The sequence below is a fragment of the Suillus paluster genome (assembly GCF_016628075.1).
Source record: "Suillus paluster strain FC165 chromosome Unknown EDB91scaffold_97, whole genome shotgun sequence".
Taxonomy (NCBI): Eukaryota; Fungi; Basidiomycota; class Agaricomycetes; order Boletales; family Suillaceae; genus Suillus; species Suillus paluster.
In genome coordinates this window covers 32,784-55,171 of record NW_024537657.1, presented here as the reverse complement: position 1 = coordinate 55,171, position 22,388 = coordinate 32,784, and the positions used below count along the sequence as shown (strand labels likewise).

The window sequence follows — 22,388 nt, the reverse complement described above, 5'->3', positions numbered from 1 at the left end:
TTCACGGAACTCGAGCGAGTCAATAACAAGTCTCGCTGAAAATTCTGGAAGTGCAACTATTGCACTCCAACCAGTGGCAGTGGTCAACGCATCGAAGGCCGAGATAACCGCTGTCTCTTACATCTCACAAACCCAAAAGAGTGCCCAGATGCTCCATCATCCATTCGCAATGAAGCTCGCAAGGTCTTAATGCAGAAAGGTGCTGCAATTGGCCAGACAGAAGCACCACTTTTCCATGACACACCAGCTTCGGATGTTGCTGAAACAAACGGTAATGGTAATTCTCAATCTGATGTTGGGACAAGCACTGTCATCAAAAAATGGAAGGCTGGCTGCGGGTACACTCGATAATTACTGTTGATCACACATTGACTCCTGTGCAGCAGGAAACTGCAAATATCAAGCTGTTTCGGTGAGCCCAGCTAAGCTTAAGTCTAAATATGTTGACATGGACCTGGCGACAGATTTCAATGCAAATTTCACATGGACACCTCCACTGGTAAGCTGAAGCCAGGTTGACAATGAGCTGGAGGGGCCGGAAAGCTTAATGGAGGATGAGGTTGCAGCTGCCTTTGACGACATTGAGCAATGCATTGCGGAATTCCCATCAGCTATTGATCCCCAGCTGGAAGGGTACAAGATCTTGGTGGGAAAGGTGTACGACATCGCCGAGCTGGAACAGGTTGACAAAGGAATTGTCCCCGCAGCTTCCGAAGATGATGTTCAGCAGGTGGGATCTGACTCGGAGGATGGTTTGTCTTGGGATGTGCAGTCTCTGTTGACTATGAAGGGTGTCTCGTCAATGTAATAATCAGTAGTATTATGCAATGTTGATGCAACGTGTCTGGGAGTTTTGCCAAGTTTTGCCAGTGCGCCAAGTGCCAGTTGTGCCGGCACTTGGTCGCAACTCAGCCCAAAGTAGTTTTGCCCCCTACACTACCTGCTTCCAGTGACCCTGATGATCCATGGATCGATGAGCCTGACTCAAATGATTCTGCAGAGCCACACAGTGTCTGCGTGGACCGTTGGCGCAATGCGGCTCCCGAGTCATGCAAAAAAATGTTTGCTATATTCAAGCAGTCCAGCATTTTTGTCACCGTCTGTCGACACGGGTTTTTGCTTATGATATGTGACATGGTCCGAAGTGGTGAACTGTACGTATTTTAATTCAAGCTTTTTCTATATAACACTTACATGCTGGCAGGATGAAATACCCAATTGCTAGCGTGAAGAAGCTGATGGACATTTTTGGCAGCAACATCCTTTTCGGTTATGACATCAAATGCGCATTCGAGAAGATTCTCCTTCACAGCTCGCTTGCAGATGACGTGAAGAGACTTTACCTGCAGGGCGTTGTGCCCGCTTTTCACGGGCATGCGCACAATCGTCTTTGCCAACTCAAGCATCATTCAAAGCACAAAGTTGGTGCTGGCAAAGAAGACTTTGAGACATGTGAACTTGTTTTCTCTGAGTCAAATGCACTTGCTTGTGAGATTCGAAATGCCACTAACTTCCACCGCCACCAAGCCTTGGATGAACATTTCTCTTTTGCTGACATGGACAGGTATGCTGCACTATGTAAGTCCCTCTTTGTTTCTTCGACTCTAGGTTAACCGTTGACATAGCTGACTTCATCTATAACAATTACGTCCAAGCACTGACATCAATATCAACCACGAGCATTTTTCTCATGAACTTTGCTGCATCAAACCCTACCACCGACATTAATTTTCAGGCTGATCTTGATGACGAGCATCTTTTTCTACAACAGCTCGCACGCAAGAAGGATGAATCTACCATCGAAGTCGATTACATCAAGGCATTGAATGACTATGATGAGGCACAGTTAGTATTTGTTTTTCGGCTATGCTGGTACCAACATTACACTATATCAGGCTTGCATATGAATCAGCGCGAGTGGAGTTTGCAAAGCTCGACCTACGACCAAATTATTCTTCTACGGATGCTGGGAATATTCGACACCATCATACCCATGCCATGGTCAAACTGTGATCAGAAGCTCGAGGTTGTAGTTGATTACGAACATCAAATTGCACTATCGTCAAGATGGGACATAAACCACCCTGAGCACATCAAAGCACAGTCGCGCATTACTCATCGTCTTTTCCACAAGGCAGTGGATGACGTCGAATGTCTTGTCGTCATGCGACTGCTGGAGTTGACGAAGTTACAAATGGGTGGTCTAGGTAGAGCTCAAATACCTTTTGAAATGTAGTCTTTAACACTTGTGCTTACAGGTTATAAACTTCGCACCCAGATCTCCAATGCCCTGAAAAGTCGTGCCAATGCCATTCGAAACGCACTTAATCACTACAATAAATATGCCACTCAGCTCAACCCTCCTCGCCCTGCATTGCAATGGGAACAAATAGTCAAGTACTCATTTCTTGCTGAGTTTGACCTACTACGTGAAACCGACGGCGAGATGCAGTCCAAGCGCTGGGCAAACCCATCTTACCGTCATGCCTCCACCCAATTCATTGAGCAGCACCGTGCTAATGAAGAAATCTGCAGGCTCAATGTTGAAGTTGGACACTTGCTCACGAAAGTCCAGGATGACGGCATTGATTACCCTCAAGCAATTATACGGCTGCAGTCTGATAACCCACCCCTTGCAGCTGAACTGCAACGATGCTGGATGCATCTGCGATCAGTAAATACACGTCACCTGTGGCGCATTGAGCAGATCATGGAGCTACCAGGGTATAATGGGCCAGTGGGACCTGGCACTCGCAAAGGTCGGACTGAGGTAGCATCACCGCCTCCTCCACATCAATTACCGCAAGATCAGGATGACATAGGCGAAGGTGACACAGATGAGGAAGCATTCAGGCAGTTGGAAGATGTGCATACTTACTTCGAGGGACTCGATCACCATTGCGTGGACTTAGAATAGGTGTAATTGTTGGTAGTGTGAATGTATCTCTCATATCTCATCCAATGCAGGTTTACTATAAGTATCTGGTGTAAATGAGCTTCGCAACTACTGTACGATGTACTTGGTAATGCTGAAATTGAAGTTTGTTGATGCACACTGTTGTGATGCTGTTTCAATAAGTTGAAGTTGCAGTGTGCACGCAGTATATTGATGGACACCGTTGTGATGCTGTTGAGCGCATAATTGACCTTAAAGTTGCTTGTAACTAGTGTACAATGTACCAGTAATGCAAACTGAATATCTAAATTGAAGTATATTGATGAACACCATTGTGATGCTGTTGAGCGCATGATAATTGATAACTTGAACTTGTTGCATGGACTCAATTGTACATAATATGATGCATGTGTTTCAGCTCACTCCCTCCATTATTCACTTCACCATGGCGCATCCCACAGATTGGAAATCCTCTCAGTTTAACAGACCTCCCACTGTGGATGGCATGAAAGAACTCAACGCTCTAATTGCTTGCCCTCAAGAGCTCACCAGGATCACTGGATCAGAACCTCGTTGGACGTCTGCCCTCTTATCTTTGCAAGCACATGGATTCCCACAACGATGGTGGGCACCTGGAGACCAACAACAGCTTTCACACTTTTACTGACTTGCATTATAGTACAGGGTTTTCCAAAGTCCAGAAAGCTACTCAGGACGACAGATTGAATAATTGGCAGTTCTCGTATCACTCACACCGACAACATCTTAAACTGCATCTTTGATCTTGTGCGTTTCCTTGTCTTCATATTATTCAATCTACTAACTATGTGGTTACTAGTGCACTATTCTCGACAGGTTAACGGGTGGCTCGACTATTGTATTGCACCATCTGGGTGCAACATCACCGAATGCAGATGTTGTACCAGAATCCCTCAAAGCTGAGGTGTACATCAACCCCAGGGTCCTTGCCGAGCGTCAAGAGCTCCACCCAGTACTCGCACAGATTACACAGACCTTCATCGCCAACTATGCGGCTCCATTGGCACATGCCTTCGCTGAGACTCACAGTCGCAAGTGGGGTAAATCAAACGCTCAACAAACACCTTCGAAAGGCAAAGCGACTCCTTCCAAGGGCAAGGAAAAGATTGATACCATCCTGCCTCTAGTTCCCTCGCCAGTATCTCCAAACTCTGCACACTTTGTCTTTCATGGACGTCCAGCTGGTTCTTTAGAAAGTCTCCTTAACTCATCCTTCCATATCTTATCTTATGCGCCTTTGTATGATGGCAATGTTATATGGGAGCCGACTCAGGTACAAATCAGGCGTGCCTGCACTGATTACAACAACAGTGGGGGCAGTGCTAGTGTGCCATCTAGTTCGTGTCCTTCCAGCTCGCATCCTTCCAGCTCGCGTCCTTCCATTTCGCATCCTTCCAGTTTACCTCCTTCCATTTCGCGTCCTTCTCGTTCGTTTCAGTTTTGAACCGAGCAGCGCAGGAACTGTGAGTGCAATTATATCCAAGTAGAGTGCCAATCTAACTTACCTGCAGGAGACCCAAAAACTTGTGTCACATGTCAACAAACCTGCCAAGTCCCTTCATGCCCCGGTCACATTCTACGAGACTTCAGACAGTGACAACAACAACGACATCAACATTTTCAACTCTCCACAACAATATCCTCCTGTAACCCCTACATCAACTCATTCAGTGAAGAGGGCTGTATCATTCGTGCTTCCTCCCTCACTCAGTCACCTACTCCATATCTGAACCACAAACCTCTCGCATATCAACACTTGTCCCATTTGGGAAGAAGACCGAAGCAGCTCTGGAAGAGCTAGGGTATCCAGATGTGTTCCATTCTATCTGTACTTCAATTCAGAAACAGTACCTTACTAAGAAATGGGTTACAAAATTGCAGGAGCTTGCCAGGATTCCCAAGGAGCATGCCGAAGCTATTGTCAATGCTATGTTGCACGATGTCATGCTTTCATAAAAAAAAATTCAAAAGTTTTTGTCCTGTATGTTTGCTCAATTTGACAATATCACAGTTACTCTGTTACTCAGTCCATGCCACTCACACCACCATAATGTTTGGATTTCATTCACACAATTCTCATTGGCTGGTTCCCCAAACTCGGGGACCATACGTCAAGGTATCGAAAGAAGTTCAACGACAACTCACAGAACGGCAGGCGTGCTAAACGCCTCAATGAGGACCATGAGATTCAGCTTGTCCTTAACTACATCAACGCCAAGGCCACAGATTTGGCAGTGAAATTCAAACAACCTCGTCGCCGATATTTGGAGCGATTCTCACTTGGTTCCGTTGTCCACCACCACAAACACAACAAGACAAGTGCGTGGCATGCATATATGCACTTTAAAGGCATCAAGGCCAATTCCAGTAAGTGTTCTTCAGTGTATACATCATTCATTGCTAATTTAATACTATTCTAAACAAAGGTACTAACAAGAAGTCGAACGTCAGCTGAGCTTGTCAAGAAAGCTAGCTGACTACCATGAGCTCACTGACCAGCAGAAGGAGGAACTCATAATCGAGTTCGACAAAGTCAAGAAAGGCGCTCAAGATCGTCCTCCCAATATTACTGCTCGTACACATGCTGCAGAGTGTGCTCGTAGCTTTCAATTTGTGAGAGAAGAGGTGAGAAATATACCTTTAAATTTGCAGTAAACTGAATAAGTGCATCTCTAGCTCAAGGCTCTTAATAAACATGTCAGCGCTGAGGCTTTTGTCATCATGGTTCATGGCGTTTTGGATTTTGCTATGGCCCCAAAGGCCTTTTTCACCAGTCCCGCAACGGAACAATTTGTCTGTTTGTATTTGCGCAAAGACATTGCCAAGATGGCAACTGACTTTGAGAGCACCGTGCTGGCCAATGGCCTTATCATCAGTGAGTATATGTTTTGATATTCCAAACCTTCAATGATGCTAATTTTTATTTACTAGACACTGCTTCTAACCATTGTGAACGCATGGCAAAAGCATAAACTGCCATCCACTTTGGTCTACGTGCTTTGCTCTGTAAGTGGCTTTTATTGACTCGTTCTTACCATGTGCTCATTTATTGCAGGTGAAGTGACAGATGATTCCTCAGCGACCGTTGAGTTTACCCGGTACAATGATCTTGTGCGTGATTACCACGTCAAACTGGTGGGATGGAATCACCCCCAATGGGCCAACCTATCAGACTTAAAGGGGGGTATTGAAAGCCTCGAGAAAGTCACCAGCACTATTGCAGAAGGCACTTGTAAGTTTGTGTCGATCACACATGAAGAAGTTGAAGAGCAGATGAACCATATCAAGAATGGGGAAAAGCTCAATCCTGAGCTCGAGCCTCCTATGCCACCTGACGCTCTTCCTTCAGCATCACCCCCCATGACTGCTACACCTTCCACAGGACCCCTTCCTAATTCTTCACATCCTTCACCTTCTCCACTCGAGGACGAGAATGATTCCAGGCCTTCTCCTTTTGAGAATGAGAATGATTCTGGGCCATCTCCTTTTGAGGATGACAACAATCCCCTTCCTATTGAATCTACTCACATCTCCTCGATAATAAATGACTTGGTGGATCCTGCACTTCGTGTGCTTGACAATTGTAAGTGTCATATTAACACCCTGTCATTATCATTGTGTTAATACAGTCTTTTAGCTTCTACTGCGCCTGTTGAGTGTCTTCCAAGTCAATCTGATAGCACCACTCCCAGTTAGCCTCAACCTTGTGCTACAGCCTCACCTCCTCCAGCTAATGAAGATGCTCTGGTCTCGGCGACGAATCACAATCACAAGTGGCCTGTTGACGACACGACACCATCCGAGGGACAACGCCCGAAGCGTGCCCGCAAGCTCACTGAAAAGGCACAACAGCTGTGCAGCCTGGACTCTGACTCACGTGAGACTGACAAAGTACAGCGGCAGAAAGCAAAAGGTAGACAGCGTGCAAAAAAGAGCAGGGCCTTCATTGAATCAGACCAAGAGAACACCATGTAGTAGAATAGTTTTCGGCCGATATATCAACCATTTTATGTGCACATTACCTCTGTCCATGAGAAGCATGTTTATTATCAAAAAGCTGCTATTAAAAATATGTTATTTTGATGATGTACTCGAGCTCGCTGTTGCAGACAATGAGCGCAAGGGTGGCAGCGCTGCACTGCTTATGTGAGGTGACGAAGTTGCCAAATTGAGCGATGTTATTAAATAAACCCGCGGTGTGCCACCGCCGGTGCTCTATACTACATGTATAAGGTAGAAAAGCTTAATACTAGCTATTAGAAGTCTATATAACCTGCCGGTGTGCACCGCCGGTGCTGCATAGGAATGCTTTGAGGCTTAATTAAGTGGTTCTTCGATTACCGTGGTGCCACTTTACTAACTGGGATATGTGGGAATAATAGGTGCTTTTGAACGTCTTACTTACGTACTTCCAACCTTCTCGGCTGCATTCAAGCTGGCCGCTTGTGGAACATCCACCAATCTTTATGCACATGCTTTTGAGGTTTTTATGATACTCAACTTCCCCCTTCCGTGCAGACTTACTTCCGAGGCATCATGGTAGCGTTTACCTCAAGAACTGCGCACTCATATCTACAATTTCCAAACACCCCACAGTCGGACTTGCTGGAGACTAACCTGACTTATACCCCTCCAACGAATATAGGGCTTGGCGTCAACATCTCACCCAGCATGTATAGGCAGAGTATTAGACCGCATTCATTCGCCCGATCTGATCACACCGTTCTCAAGACCAACAATATTTTCCTCCTTGCTGCCAGACCCAACTGCTCTATCACCATCCAGCTCACAAAGACCTTGTGGTGGGTGTATTACCGAACGCTGATCCCGGACTCCCTTGCACGACGCGAAGCGGCTCTTGGGAAGCGGAGACGTTAGGAGCTGGTGTTGTTGCTGCGTTAGAGTATGCAGGTACGTGTTCTATTGCCCTTTCTTCATCTTACTCTAATAAACGTGTAGATTTTGCAAACAAGCGAGCATACTTATCCCTTCGTGGTTGTGTCACTCTGGAGACGTGATTTACAGGAATTTATACCTGTACTGGGATACGTACCGCACAGCTATGACAAGCATGCAGCTGGGGGACAATGTCAAGATCAAGGTTACAAGCTGACAGAGTCGACGCTCTCCCACTCGCACGACGATTCGGGAGCATCTGCTTGTCTCTCGATACAGCATTATATTTGCATATGAAGCACTGCACGTCGGGAGAATATTATCAAAGGGCGTCAGTATGACAACACCATTATATTCCCTTATACTGACATGTCATCGACGCTCAAAATTGGTTAAAATCGTCATTTAAGTCAGGCCACATCATTCCATGTGAATTTCAGTGATGCTGGTGTTGGAGGGCGAGTACTTGGCTCGACGCCCAAGGACAGTGATCTGCAACACTCAACCTGCTGACTAAATTGTGGAAGAGACCCCAAATGGACAGTCCCTGCCCTTGGTCCTTGGAACTCGTCGGTGTCGAGCAGTCATTTTCTCTCTCCATTCTGTCTCAGAGTAGAGCAATACAAAGTAGGTTTTTCCACTTCGTTCACGCCTGGATGCTCTCGACGACATTGAAGCTAGCAGCTCTGTCGGATCCGAGTCCTCCCCTATAGCACCTCACTCATCGACTTTCATGACCTCCCACAAGTGCCGTTTCTGGAGTTTGAGCTTTCGCAGTTCGACCACGACCGTTTTCCATATATACTACCATCTAATGGTCACGATGGACCCCAGCAGCAAATCAAAAATGCATCCATGAGACCAGTAAACAGCGCCTATGACGGGGAGGAGTCGTGGTGTCATCGCGGGCTTCTATGTTCGAGCTTACAACGAGATTACAAAACTGCGTTGTAAGTACTTCAGTCATATGCTATGTATTCAAGTGTTTCCAAGATCTCCATTGCTCGAGCAACAGTGAAATTTGTTCAGAAGCAAGCACACTGAGCGACTCAGCAATAACCTACTCGCGCGTCGTGCCATCAACCATACTGCACCGATGCGAAAGCAGAAACACGACTCACTGTAGTTCACTGTCGCGACATGCCCCTCAAGGCTGCTGACACATAAAGGTGACCTATAACGCCGGTGAGTCATGTGGTTAAATACAAGATGCAAACTACTCATACTCACAATATCGTGGAGGAATGTCGGCTGGCATTTCTCCCCTTTGCAGCACTTTACTGGAACATCGGAGGAGACGCCGCAAAAGACGGGACAAGCATCACTGTCAGCGTCACTGGCAGATATTGATGCTGTTAAAGCAGCGACAACAGCGAGGACCAAGGAGAAACGCATTGTTTATGAGGATGTGATGTGGGATAAAATAAATCTGAAGGGGACGGTAGGAAGACGGCTTGCTTTTATGTGCTGAACATCGTTACAGAAGAACTTCATGGCAATATAGGAAGAACCTATCCACCTGAAATCCCTATTCAAACAGATGACACCTGCCAGGACATGATGCAAATACGGAAAAATTATCCTGAGATGTTGACTTGGTTCACGCACGGTTATACAGACGGTCCAACCGTTAGTCCGCTAAGAGCGTGCCGTAATAACTTTGAATACTAACTATCAAACCTCCTTATTGCCTCCCATAGGATCCCAGACTCCACTGACGGGGTTACGGGGCGACGGAATACAACGGAATGTGCTATTCCTGTGCTCCTTTGGTGCCAGAAAAAGGAGAACATCACCTAGTCCCATCTACGACGTTGGCCTTATCAATGCCGAGCAAGAGGAAGATACTTCATGTTCCTACTGCCAGGTACTACAAAATTATCCATTCTTTAAACGGGTTACCTGATGTAGTGTCATAGGAATCAGCACGAACAAATCGAATTGGACTCGCATCCCGCCTTGCCGTGCGTAACCAACGTAAACTGGAGGGCTCAGTCTTCATAATTGGTTTCAACTGGACTGCAACCCGGCGAATTGACCTCACTTCCTATGTCACATATCACACTACATGTACAGCATTTTTCCCTTTCTGTGTATTTGTACTGATTGGCTCTTGGTTGTGCCCTGCGATCCTTCGGTAATTCTGCGATCCTCATCGTATAGGCTTGTCACCGTGACTCCCTAGCGCCGCGACTGCAACATGATTGGGAGGATAGTAGCTTTGAAGATGATACCGGTGGACACCTGGATTTGCGTCTTCACGAAGCCGGATATACGCAACGGTATGGCGAAGGGACATTCGTCTTCACGTTGTCAACAGATGTCTAGAAAATTTAATTCATCACAGGATTGTATCTCGCTTGAAAGTTCATCGTTGAGGCCCCTTTTTGTGCCTCCGGAAGGTAATATCAGATTTGTATTGTGGACTTTGCGTGGATCTGTAAAAACTTCATTCGAGTACTGATTTGATGAAACATGTCAGGCAGATCAGGCTGAAACTTCACTCTGGAAGTATTCTGTTACTTTACGCAAATTGTGCGGCTCATGGCCTGGAAGGTAGTGCAGATCCTGTGATATTCAATCAATGGAGTCTGGCGTCGGAGTGCGTGGACCTGTGAGTACTTCGAACCTTACTTTCAAGTCATTCAACCTTCAGCTCAGGCAATTGCGCCAGAATTCTGTGCTTCAAGTTATCCACAGTACGATAAAAGTCTACTTCTGACTTTCTTACCCACTCCTCAGAAGAATCGATTGCCTTGGTTAAAGTTTACTACGGGATACTTCGTATCTTGCCCTTCTCCGTCGACACGATCCTCAGGTTACTCCTCTCTTGAGGACCACCCAGGAAGCGAACACCATGTTAAAGACGCGCAAATGGCATTCCCTCAGCCGACACGCGGAGTTTTACATCACTGTCCGAGGAAGCCTGCTAAGAAATCGCCCAATGAACGATCGTACAATTGGAAACTGGACTCATGAACCGGAAGAGCGAAAACTCATCATTTGGTCCCATATAGGTACATACCCCACATATTCTGACAAGGGATGTGGTATGATGAAGTACAACTCTACAATCGTCTGATTGATATCATAATTAACCCTAAGCTCAAGCGTGGCGCCAGCCACGTGCACTTGCACACACTAGTTGAAGCCGTTGAGTTGTATATACCGGAGTTGCTCCACGTACCAAATACTGGTCTCTTGCACTTTGTGCTCGTACGACATATTTTGAATTCAGATCTGCAAAGCTTTGAGCATCATGTTCGCACCCAATGCTGCTTGGGCTTTATAGAAGGAACGATTGTCTTCCGTCTACCGGTCTACCAAGTGGAGACTAAGCTAGGGTACCAACGAGAGGGGCTCCAATGGTCAATGGAACATGTAAGTACTGCATGTATCGTCTGCATAAGGCCTACCCCAAGAGGACAATGAACGGGGGTTTATTTTTTCACAAAAAAAGAGTGAGTGGGATAATAATGCAAGTGGCAGATCGCATCTGGCACCACGGCTCGACGTGTTCCCATGTAGCATTGGGCCGAGCGTTGTCTTCGTCGGTGATAGAGGCCGCCTGCGGAGAAAAGAGGCTGGGACTTCATGGTGAGAACCGTTCTGTACGAGATATGGTTGAATCGCAAGGATTTATCTCGATCGACATTCTGGCATGTCGTTGCACCAGAAACTGAACAGATCACGACCTTGCTAGATAACTGCCTAGCCTCGCAGACATTTTGCTATGCTTGGCGAAATGGGTCAAAGGCGGAACCGAAGCAAATGCGCCCCGAACATACAGGAGCGTGCATAAGCAACCTCTGGGGTTATGCTGAATCGTTGACACTTGGAAGTCGGGCGTTGATGGTTCCTACGGAATGGAATTGCGGATATTTCGCGGAGGTCAAGTTGCGTAATTGGGTCTTCAATAGGGGGAACGACTTGAACGCTGTTTCTTCGTCTACTGGTTTGGCTAGCCTGAGGGGAGATTATATTTGAGCATGAATTGGCGAGTGATAAAATTGACGGAACGTTGGCGAGATGAGGGACATGATGAGTAAAACGCGTGCCACGCCATCGATCGATGATTGCAGAGTTTCATCGACTGATAGTTCGCCCATCGCAAATATTGCGATCTACGCAAGACATGTGCATGATCGGCAAACACGCTGGAATGCACTCGTTGTCTATAACGTTCCAGAGCTTTATGTCACATCGGGCGCGTGCAGACGTGCACATTGGGTTTAGAAAAGCAGTCCCTGGGCCCGTGGTGTTTGGGCGCAGACTCTCTACCGTGATCCAGAAGATCCAGGACACCGACTAGCGCAAGGTCGAGGGCCCGCTACCATGGTCTGTGGTAATTATCGTATGGCATCAGTCCGTCCAGATAAACAAAGCAAACGAATCTGCGCGTGGAGATTGCAAAGTTGCGAAAATGCAATGAAATAGCACGCCGGTTATCTTGTCATAGACTGGTGAACAGCCCGTCTATGAGGCAAGGGGCTGGTCACTAATATAATCTTGTCACCCTAGCAGGAGTAATGATACACATTGGTTGGCGCCATCTTCGAATAGTAGTATGGATTAGGGGAATGCCGTGGTTACAATTAGTGAGCGAACGAGGATGCGCAGACTCGTGAGCTTCCCCTGGCTCTGCATTGGCCCATCAGGGTGTCGACAAGCTTGGGAACGAGCGGTGTGGAATAGCTCATATCGGACTTATGTCCACTGTGGAGACGCCTGTGTGGCACCCAGTGTTCACCAATCACCTATTGTCCTCGGATCATCCAACAAAAGCCAAACCAGAAATTGAGACATGCTTGCAAAACATCAATGGCATTTCCACGCTATTGTTCAAGTATCTGCCACAACGCTTGGGCTAAAGTGTGTCATTTGATCACGACACAGCCTATCACCCACAACAGCTTTGACCTCCGAAAACATATATTTAAGAGTGGCACTGCAGAGCAAACCAGACTAACCGTAGCATCTGTCCATCAACATGCCACATCGACGCCCCGAATCTCTATCGCCACCGTCTCTTGCGATACCGTATAGTCCCGGATGTCCGAGCGCTGGTGCCTGCACGACGTTGAAGGGCTTTTTCGCTGCGCGGCGGCCCAGCATCGCCGAGAGTCTATCAGCGGGTGCCCTTACAACATCTTTTGACAGATTCGCACCTCCACAAAGCCGAACGATCGGAAAAATATGGCCAGGGACATTCATCGTCTTTGCGTTATCAACGGAGGAGCTTGCGCAAGAATATCCAGGGGATTCTGAGATCCATCACAGGATCTGCGAGTACAATCCTGGACGATATCTCGGGCTCGTGACTTCATCGTTCGTGCAATCGATTGAAGACGACGGTAGTACTGTCGAAGACGTGATCGTCCACTTTGTATCCAGAGATACGCCACAGCCATCAGTAATTGCGAGCCACTTCATCCCCATCTTCCCTGTCAGCAACACCATACCGACAGAAACATCTGCGCTCCACACGAGCATTTTATTCCCATGGATTGATTGCAAGCAATGGACGACATGTGGGGTTCGTCTTCGCGTCTGCCGCAAAAATGCGTCCGCCCTGGTATTCGAACTCTGTCCCGATGATTTTGAGCGCTTTGAGGATAAGGCGGGAAAAGATTACAGCGGATTGGAATATCTCGATGCGACATTGGACGATGAAGAGAAAGACACGCTAGCGAGCCTTTTGGTGGCGCCCTTCGCCTTGCCGGCCGAGATCTGGCTTGACATTAGGAATCATGCGGACATAAAGGAACCTCCGAGTTTCTTTGGGGATGTCGAATCTCTTGAAAGGTGACCCGCTAAGCAATGTCATGTGTTCTGTTCCTGGTTCTGACTAAGGGTAATGATATTTAGTATCGTCGCGGGAGGCATGCCAAGAGATCACGAATCCAGTGCTCTTGACGAGGAGTGAAAGACATAGCTTGAATCGGGAGGTTATATGTTACATGTATATGGATACTATGATTGATATGCAAATGACGAAATACAGAGAACATTAGCTTGTGGCGCCTGAAAGTATTAAGGCTCAGTGTGAATATACAGCATCGGGTTGTAATTGACCCACGAATACAGCAAGTATGGATTCCGCTATTTACGTCGGCCAGATGTAGTAGTTGTGCGCATTCGTGGGCGACTAGGTTTCCGACTAAGCTGACCCCGTTCTTCAATCGTCGACTCCGCAGTGATTTTGCTAATCTCTGGATCCCCAGGTACAGATGATGACTGCCACCCAGGAAATTTCCTTCGTGAGGCATTGCTACCACTTTCAAGGTACTCCTCCCTCGTGACAACGTGAGTGGAGAACGCAGGATCATTTGCAAAAGCAAGCGCGGAACGATAGGCTTCCGTCACAGCGCTGATATTTGTTACGTTGAACATCGGAATAATCATTAAATATCGGACGTACTCCTGCGACCGATATATCTGCAGGTCATATTCGACTGGCGTGAGTGACAGCAGTTCAGATGATCTGCGGGCAGTTTATTATTGTCTTGATAAGCCGTGACATAAAGGGTGACTTACAATCGCTCGTAAAATCCTGGGAAGTTAGTACTACCACCGATCAGACCAATGTTCGCCCAAAACATCCCTCGAAGGTCATCGGGAAGGAGCGAGATAGACGCAGCCACGGTTGCTGCCAGGCCCGATTGTTCTAAGCCTAAGGGGATGCGGTTAATTTGGTGATTGACGGTATACAAAGGAACTGAAACAGACCGATATCGTCAGGACGGAATAATAACTCAGGAATTGTAAACCGCTCATTTTCCATGTGAAGGACTTGGTCAGTGGCTGATAACTCCTCGCTGGGAAGCCTGACGCGACCATGCCGATTGATTGAGAAATTTGGCAGTATGTACTCCTGAACTATGACATTCTTTTTAGGATTCGAGCTTTCAGGGGGTTAGGTAATCGACGCCACCGGTAAAGGGACATGATCTTACCGACAGGTCTCGAGGTCTTCGAAGAATCTCGTAGACACATAACAACATGTCTCCTTGGCGTGATTCATGATGTAAGTTTCATCCATCATATTCCACTGGCGATATGAGACGAGTTCTTTGAGCTGATTAGTTAGTAACTTGCCGCCTACATCGAGTCTAACCATATGAGCAGTAATCTTCTGGTTGATTGTTCATATAACTCACCTCTTCACGGCATACCATTGTATTTGGTTGTTGATGATAGGTACTACATGGGTAAAGCTGAATCCTGAGTCGATGACAACAAGGCACTCTGGCGATGGTCCGCCCGCTTGAAAGAGACGGCCAAAAGGGATCATTGCAGCCGCTTATGCGAAAGCTGAGTAAAACGAAGAGGTCATAACGATGCAACTTACGTGTACATCTGTGATAGGAATGAAACTCGTATTCCTCGAAGACAAACTGGTCGTAAACATCTTGGATATTTGGTAGATTGAAGTACGGTTCTGTAATGAGCAGCGAAGACTCGGCGGTGTCCGCCTAGGTACCAAGTCAATGTTGGTCAGGGCAGAACCACCGAGGGAGGGACGCACGTTCAGAACCTCGGACGAGAACACGCCGTCCCAAACAGCTTTTTGTGCATCCCAGTCCACCAGATAACCCTGCAATGCTTCCAAAGACAGTGACAAATTTGTATAAAAGGATGTCATTTTGATCACGAACCTTCTCAAAGGGTAGACGGTAATGAAGAGCAGAATAGTCTCGACATCGTTCCAACTGATGGCCAAAATACGTTGTTTTATCACCTTTTGAGCGCACGATGGCGTTTGGGACCAATCTCGAGTTTCCTCTAGCGTCAAGTCATTCTCAAAAGCAGACACTCTTACTTGGGTTGGTCACCATCATCATCACCTCCTCTGGCTAAACCAGCCTTGATTGAAAAGGCACCATTATCCAATATGACCGTGGTCAGAGGCTGCATCAGTCCAGGTTGTGGGTGAAAGATTCTGCAAGGTGTGTCGACGGCGATCAAACTTTACCAGCCTGGTGCGCGTGAGAACCAGTTGAGTAGACCTCCGCCGTTCTGCCAGTGTTATCATGTTGATGAGAATCAATTCTTCACTGATCTCGTCATTTACTCTCTCTGCCAGATTCTCAAGCGGAGGAACGCTCGAATCATATCGTCAGTGAGAATAGCGGCCGGTTTCAAAGTCAGTATCGACTTTTCCTACGTAACAAATGATTCACAGGATCTTGACAGGCCAGGCTAGAGTAGGCCTCATCGCACCATTGCAAGTGACGCAGTGCGGACCATCTGACCTCATATGTGACGCTGAAGTAGTAATCGCAGTCATGCGCTCATCGTGGTCTCTTAACTTGCACCTGAAATAACTTCACAAAGCCACATCAAAAATGTGCGTTGGCTTCTACACACTCGAGCACCCGGAATATGCCCTGTACGTCCCGCCCTTCTATGTCATACGTTATCGTGACAAATAAATGATCATGCGGTAAATGAAGCGTACTTTGTAGCAACCGTGACGAATACCTTCAGCGACCCACGGATCTGGCCTGCTTTCATTCTTTCGAGAAGCTAGAGGGGCATAGCCTTTCAGAGGGAAATGTTCTCTCTGGCGTTGACGTTCGTGCCGGTGGAACCTGGTTAGGTGTCAGTCGGACCGGAAAGGTGGCCTTTTTGTCGGTGCCTGCTTCACCGGATTGCACGCCCCTGACATGTTTTTTCTCACAGAACAAACATAACAGAAGAGTATAGGACGTATGGTTCTTCCAGGGGTGACCTCGTTGCCTCTTTTCTTTCATCTACTTCCTTGGAAGAGGACGTACACAGTCTTATCCCTTCCGATGCCAAATATGCAGGCTTTAATTTATTGCTCCTGGCACCATCCGCTCGTGGCGAACACGACTTGTCATTCGATGGAACGTATGTCACAAACCATGGTGGAGGAGGGACGATCGTCGTTCGGCCATTGAGTGACGCCGAGAGAAGATGCGGGGGGATGTCCAACGGGATTGATGGCAAAGGCGCTGAAACATGGCCAAAAATCCAACACGGCCTTCATTCATTTAAAGCGATCATGAACGCGGTCTTGCCGAGTACACCGGAGAAGGAACTAGCCGATAATCTCTTTGAGCTCTTGACGTGGGTATAAGCTTGCACTAGCCTGGTCTTCATCATCCTTACTTTGGGCAATTTTCCCAGTTGGAAGTCTTCGCAGATGCCAAGAGCACGCTCAGAGCTGAGGAACACGATCCAAGTAGGACCAATTCAACTGCAAGAGGCACAAGAATTCTATGGAACGCGCCTTTCGACGGTGATACTAGTGAAAAGGAACGGGGAAGTATTGTTCATAGAGAGAGATATTTGGAAGTTTGTTGATTCGAAGCCCGTACTGTCAGATCCCTCATCACAGCGTCAATTCCGTTTCAAATTGCAGCAGTTGGATTAGTGAGTCTATGTAGTTCGCCGCCCTTCGTATGGATGATGGTACAGGGCATGTAATGTACAAATGCTGTAGTTTTGCTACTCTAAGGCACAAGAGACTAAAGACATCATAACATCGTCATAGCCAGCGTGACGAGAGTAAATAGAACTGAATGGAGCTGCTAAGCTCACGATGGAACGGATCCCCGCTCATGTGATGATATTACTATACAGTCCCTGTTCAGTTGGGGAAACGGGGAAGTAGGGATTATATCTCGAAGAAGCCATGGCATTCCACTCTGATACAGAAGCTGATGAGGATCCATGAAACGGGGTACTTGAGGACGAATGCGATGACAAAATGTCGCTTTCAGTAGGCGTGGGAAGGGTTCCATATGGTGATCCCGATGCCTCATCCGGATCATTGCCACTAGTTCTCACCACAAACAAATTAGTTAATTTGAACACGAGGACGCCGTGAGGCAAGGCAGGGACGACATACCTCATGAGATCATACAATTCTGTGATGCGCCTGAACAGCTGGCACTGGGAATTCTCGGGATGCTGAGCATACTGCCGTAAGGAGTTCATCGTGTTTTGCAGCTGATGACTCAGAGCTACGAGAGCATGACCGGTGGCAGGGTTTGTTCGGCATGAGCAAAAAGCATGCGAGACGGGGGAGTCAGCGAAATGATTGCCAAAAACTTTATCTTGTTCGGCGGAGTTCATCGGATAGACATGGCCGTTTTCTTGAAACGAGGAGTCGGTATGGTGATGGTTATACGTCATGTTCTGATTGGATGTGGGGGACGAATACGGCATAGAGCGCCCATTACTAGGTAAACTGTTGCTGTAATGATGGCCATTTTGACGCTCGAATGGTGGCGATGAAGAGTTATCTGAATGGAATGCGGAATAGGACGCCGGAGGGGATGGTGTAAAGCGATACAAATGAGGCTGCGAGATATCTGCGACGGGTTCAACTTTGATGGGCGCGCCGGCGGCGGAAACCAAGCCCCGAGGTTCTTGGTTGGAGCGCTCTAGTACGTCGTCAGACCGACCGCGCCGTCTGAGTTGCATGTTGTTCTTGGCAGCTCGCGAATGCCACCTTTCAGAGGGATCTCCGTCTCGGAAATTGGCATCTGCCCAGCGAGGATGTGGTTTCCCTACCGCGGATGAGAGATGTAAGAGTACTGCAAAAGGATTATTATTGTATGAAACGCCGTACGCACCACGCAACTCCCTGACGAGACTTTCTAGTTCTGCAATTCTGTTTCTCAAACGAGTGGCTTCATCGACTGTGGGATCATCCCTGATTTTTTTGCTATGAGCTCAACGTGGCAAAACGCCACAAAAATACAAACCTGAGTGCTGGGTCATCGATCTCGTAGACACAAAGGCCAGTCTAAAAAAAAACATTTAACATGTGGTAGGAAGACGGGAAAGGATGAACTTACTAAGCCGAGTTGTATGCAACGCTGGCATGGTCTTTTTCTATCACACTGGTGGCGCGTCAGAGGGGGCAGGTTGGGAGAGGGTGCCACCAAACCTTGCGCTTTGAAGTGTGGCAGTTAAGACACGACTGAGTTGTTCTATTGCGTCTTCGCTTGCGATGGTCTGTATCGACGGTGAACTCGAGATCCATGATTTCGCCTTTTAGTTGAATTGGAGGTTGAAAAGAATCAGAGGACATGAGGCGAGGAAGAAAGGAGTTGAAACGAGTTTAAGAGAATAAAGCTAGACCTTACTTATGTGTTCACGGAGCATTAAGTAACTGACCATAAGAGATCTTTTAGAGATCCAGATCGCCTCGGGCTGATGTAGACTTCTTTGCAAAAAAAATGGTCTCTGTGGGATCCAGCCCTGTACAAGGTGCCTTCCAGTCTCGGCAGTGACATAAATACAACGTGTGAGCGCAGAACTTGCAACCTGGCCTACCGTATCCGGACTCATCTCCTTCCTACTAATCTAAGCCACTATGCAACTAACGCCAACGTAGTCATAACTCATGAGTCTAAATTCAAAAGCAGTGCCCCCTCGGAAATCTGATTAACGTCCATCATATCAGGTGTGCATGTGAACTATTTCTTCTAACTCAGCGAACACCGCCGCCGCGACAGAATATCCATGATGGGCACCCCATTGCATTGCATCGTCGCCTAATAGTTCACCGTCACCTTATTAGACCCTACCCTATCCGATGACTAGTCTCCGCCACACACTAACACTGACATGCAGTACAGTACTCTGTGGCTTCACAAAGGGACCATCATCGGGATACAGTCGCGTTTCACGGATCAGTACTTGCACGGATTCGCCTGAGAATATCACCGTCTTTACGGGGATTTTTGAGGTCTCGATAACGTGAACCTCTAGATTTCAATTCACACATTGTCCCGCCATCGCACGGCACAGAAGACCAAAGGCCGTCAGTTTCTTGACGCAGAATGATGGAACTCCCATGACTTTAAGCGTTGAAACAAACACACACCTCTTTTCTAAAACAAGCAAGGTTCACCTTGGTCCGTTCATTAAAATCAACTCTGCTCCATCCTAAGCAATGGATAACGCATATCGAATTAGTTTAAACAACTATGTACATGAATCAATTTACTACTGACTCTGGAATGTCCGACGCTGCCCGAGTCGGCGTGACGGCGCGAAAATGCTGACTTCGCTTAATCGAGTGCTGTTCCCCTATCATCCAAAGGCACGAATGATCACGAGACAGACGGACAGCGGCTTTCGGGGACACTAGTCCTCACGCTTACGTCCTAGCTCGGAGAGGCATTGCCCGCCCCAATACTGAATGGTCACCGTGGCTTGTCAAAATCGGAGGAAAGCGACTCCACATATCCATCCCTAAAGGATCCGCTGTGGTCGGCAAGACTTGATCAGGATGAGACCACAGAGTTGAGTTTGAACCACAAACTTACCAAATACTTGGATCTGATCTTCCTTTTGATCTTGATCACATATGGTCAGATTCCCTCTCACCAAACAGTCGAATTAGGTATTTGCATTCAAATCAAGAATCGTACAACGAGTGAACAAGATTCCTTGCGTTTTAGAACGACGGTCAACGCAAATATGAACCGAGCTGAAGCGAACAGGCGCACCCTTGTTATAAATTCGTCACTGCGAACATCGCCTTATGAGGAACGACAATGTATCTGCGTCACGGAACAGCCGAGAAGAGATAATAAGGGTGTGTACTCACTGTGAACTCGTGTGCTACCTCTTAAACTCTTCCGTGACGCAAATTACCGATTCTGAACACACGCAACGCATACGGGGGACACAAATAATCCTGACTCTCCTGTACACAACTGCAGGTTAACGCCAGAACAAGCTGCTACACCAGGTATTTCCTTGATGGGGGGCCGACTGGACTGATAGAGACCACGTTCATAAAACTGTTCCAGAGCACTCATTACCTTATCGCCCAGCTTTCGAAGGAGTAGCATCTCTTCAATTCAATGTCTGTCAGATCGGAAAAACCCAGGCAAAATATTGATCACTGAGAACCAGTCTGGAGAACACCGAATTCGATTTGTTGTGTCCGTCGCGGATTTGGCCGTCGCGTGTTCTGGCCCACAGGGAGTTTCCCGAAATCAAGACGCCCGTATGAAATGAATACCGCCGTATCAGTAGAATGATTCTCGGGCACATGGGGACGACAGACTGGTCATCAACGTCGCTAACGAGTTCGAGGGAGATGTTCCTTAATGATCGTTGCAAAAACCTGCGAGAGCTTGACGTCTAGACTGAGGACCCCGGATACACTCATCTGCCATTTCAAATTAGAACCAAATCCTCGGTCCGGATGAAGGCGGGTCGCCCTCACCGTAAACAGTCCGCTCCGAACATGGTATGGTGAGCTTGCGTTTTAGCGCTGGCTACCAGTACATGTCAAGTTCGAGCTACCACACATAGTTACGTCTGCATGCTCAGACACTGTATTTGCATCATCTTGGTACTGACGTTGAGTCTGCAAATCACACCCACGAAGTTCATGATTATCTGGCTTCTGGATCAGCCCAATAGAGGCACGCCCGCGCATAAGAAAACAACGGCGGTCACACCACGAGAGAACCAACCACTGCAGCAAGCCGTAATAAGAAGTGTCTGTGTCTGTATGACGCCAGTTAATTCGTGAGTTACAGGCAATACTGAAGGAGCAGCAAGAATATGCTGCTGGCAAACGAATCAACAAATTGCGAGACCCTTACTGGAAATTCGGCTAATGCAACCGCTGTTGCAAATTGCTCTTTCCTTGCCATTTTTAGTGACTCGTATCAGGTCTCTTCGGCTACCCCATCAAGAGTTCGTATCTCTGGTTGTTGAAAGTGAGTATACTCAAAAAATCTCGGCACCGTCTAATCAAATTCAATTTGGTAGTAACTCTATGATGGAAGGGAGGTGGAAAGAATGGCATGTACAGTGCTGTTGCAAGTGATGATGACATTGTTACTCCCTCCGATATTTCAGAACTTACCAGCAGCAAGTGATTTCGCTCCATTCCCGCGGGGACAACTATCAATACGCACTTCTGCAGCCAGATGACTTGCGTTGCGTGCTGACTACTGCCCCCGAAGTCACCTCTTCAGGTATCGAGAAGTCCTACGACTGACTCTGGACGGCACAGTTCCAGATCCTTATCCGCCTTTTTGAGCTTGTCGGTATCTGCAGATCAGCTCAAGAAAGCAGACAAGGGGGAGACTACTCAGGAGGAAGATACAGATTAATAGTTCACTTTACACCATACACGTTCGCTCAGTAATACATCACAAAAAACATCCTGGGGCGAGAAATGCATCTTTGTAGTCTCGAAACTACACTCTCACCGACATCAACCCTGCAGGAGAGTCTGGGATCCTATTGGAGGGGGTTTGGTGGTTGGTAGTCATAGTTGTCACGTCCCGCTCTTAACGCATGTCTAACGGTCGGAGCGTCTGTATAACCGTGCGTGAACCAAATCCTCAAGGGTCAATTAAATTCCATCATGTCCTAGTGGAGTTCGTCGCGTCGAATATCAGCGACAGCCTGAAACCAACTTTGAAATCTGTTGGTAATATGCTGGCATTGCAGATATCATCTGTTCGGAAGAGGATTTCAGGTGGATAGGTTCTTCCTACATCGCCATGAGGTTCTGCTAGAACAATATTCAGCACATAAA

At 47.2% G+C, this 22,388-nt stretch overlaps 8 protein-coding genes across 8 annotated transcripts; 6 read left to right on the top strand and 2 right to left on the bottom strand.

Moving 5' to 3' along the window:
- Positions 1–1,053: 1,053 nt before the first annotated feature.
- On the top strand, positions 1,054–1,613 carry EDB91DRAFT_1061237 (uncharacterized protein; the record flags this gene model as incomplete). The annotated part of the gene is made up of 2 exons (XM_041314426.1): positions 1,054–1,154; positions 1,205–1,613. Coding segments are annotated over 2 exons (510 nt in total), but the record flags the coding sequence as incomplete, so codon positions are not given.
- Positions 1,614–1,993: 380 nt separating this feature from the next.
- Positions 1,994–2,917, top strand: EDB91DRAFT_1061298 (uncharacterized protein; the record flags this gene model as incomplete). Its single annotated transcript, XM_041314431.1, has 2 exons — positions 1,994–2,207; positions 2,259–2,917. The coding sequence occupies 2 exons, from the start codon at positions 1,994–1,996 to the stop codon at positions 2,915–2,917; spliced, it is 873 nt and encodes a 290-aa protein (XP_041171681.1).
- Positions 2,918–3,341: 424 nt separating this feature from the next.
- EDB91DRAFT_1086508 (uncharacterized protein) lies at positions 3,342–6,910 on the top strand (the record flags this gene model as incomplete). Its single annotated transcript, XM_041316060.1, has 14 exons — positions 3,342–3,520; positions 3,634–3,682; positions 3,735–4,272; positions 4,334–4,398; positions 4,447–4,581; positions 4,778–4,855; positions 4,947–5,051; positions 5,083–5,254; positions 5,285–5,302; positions 5,362–5,381; positions 5,435–5,560; positions 5,612–5,810; positions 5,991–6,518; positions 6,651–6,910. 14 exons carry the CDS (start codon positions 3,342–3,344, stop codon positions 6,908–6,910), a joined length of 2,472 nt encoding a protein of 823 aa, XP_041171680.1.
- Positions 6,911–10,688: 3,778 nt separating this feature from the next.
- Positions 10,689–11,818, top strand: EDB91DRAFT_1086506 (uncharacterized protein; the record flags this gene model as incomplete). The annotated part of the gene is made up of 4 exons (XM_041316059.1): positions 10,689–10,848; positions 10,875–11,212; positions 11,242–11,292; positions 11,393–11,818. The coding sequence occupies 4 exons, from the start codon at positions 10,689–10,691 to the stop codon at positions 11,816–11,818; spliced, it is 975 nt and encodes a 324-aa protein (XP_041171679.1).
- Positions 11,819–12,821: 1,003 nt separating this feature from the next.
- Positions 12,822–13,640, top strand: EDB91DRAFT_1253995 (uncharacterized protein; the record flags this gene model as incomplete). The annotated part of the gene is made up of 1 exon (XM_041323735.1): positions 12,822–13,640. The coding sequence occupies one exon, from the start codon at positions 12,822–12,824 to the stop codon at positions 13,638–13,640; it is 819 nt and encodes a 272-aa protein (XP_041171678.1).
- Positions 13,641–13,933: 293 nt separating this feature from the next.
- On the bottom strand, positions 13,934–15,748 carry EDB91DRAFT_1253994 (actin family; the record flags this gene model as incomplete). The annotated part of the gene is made up of 10 exons (XM_041323734.1): positions 13,934–14,201; positions 14,253–14,315; positions 14,369–14,504; positions 14,561–14,736; positions 14,788–14,943; positions 14,992–15,133; positions 15,183–15,306; positions 15,360–15,428; positions 15,490–15,616; positions 15,654–15,748. The coding sequence occupies 10 exons, from the start codon at positions 15,746–15,748 to the stop codon at positions 13,934–13,936; spliced, it is 1,356 nt and encodes a 451-aa protein (XP_041171677.1).
- A 23-nt stretch (positions 15,749–15,771) lies between these two features.
- On the top strand, positions 15,772–17,327 carry EDB91DRAFT_895408 (NRDE protein-domain-containing protein). Its single transcript, XM_041328766.1, has 6 exons — positions 15,772–15,977; positions 16,028–16,104; positions 16,169–16,223; positions 16,288–16,464; positions 16,517–16,927; positions 16,988–17,327. The coding sequence occupies exons 3-6, from the start codon at positions 16,180–16,182 to the stop codon at positions 17,232–17,234; spliced, it is 879 nt and encodes a 292-aa protein (XP_041171676.1). The 5' UTR covers positions 15,772–15,977; positions 16,028–16,104; positions 16,169–16,179; the 3' UTR covers positions 17,235–17,327.
- EDB91DRAFT_1316214 (uncharacterized protein) lies at positions 16,979–18,902 on the bottom strand (the record flags this gene model as incomplete). Its single annotated transcript, XM_041325187.1, has 5 exons — positions 16,979–18,375; positions 18,442–18,521; positions 18,574–18,614; positions 18,667–18,711; positions 18,759–18,902. 5 exons carry the CDS (start codon positions 18,900–18,902, stop codon positions 17,420–17,422), a joined length of 1,266 nt encoding a protein of 421 aa, XP_041171675.1. The 3' UTR covers positions 16,979–17,419.
- Between the last annotated feature and the right edge of the window lie 3,486 nt (positions 18,903–22,388).

Coding starts and splice junctions, on each gene's coding strand:
- EDB91DRAFT_895408 (XM_041328766.1), top strand. CDS start 16,180: ATGTGCGTTGGCTTCTACACACTCGAGCACCCGGAATATGCCCT. Junction 16,224..16,287: donor GAGCACCCGGAATATGCCCT/GTACGTCCCGCC, acceptor CGGTAAATGAAG/CGTACTTTGTAGCAACCGTG. Junction 16,928..16,987: donor AATCTCTTTGAGCTCTTGAC/GTGGGTATAAGC, acceptor CAATTTTCCCAG/TTGGAAGTCTTCGCAGATGC.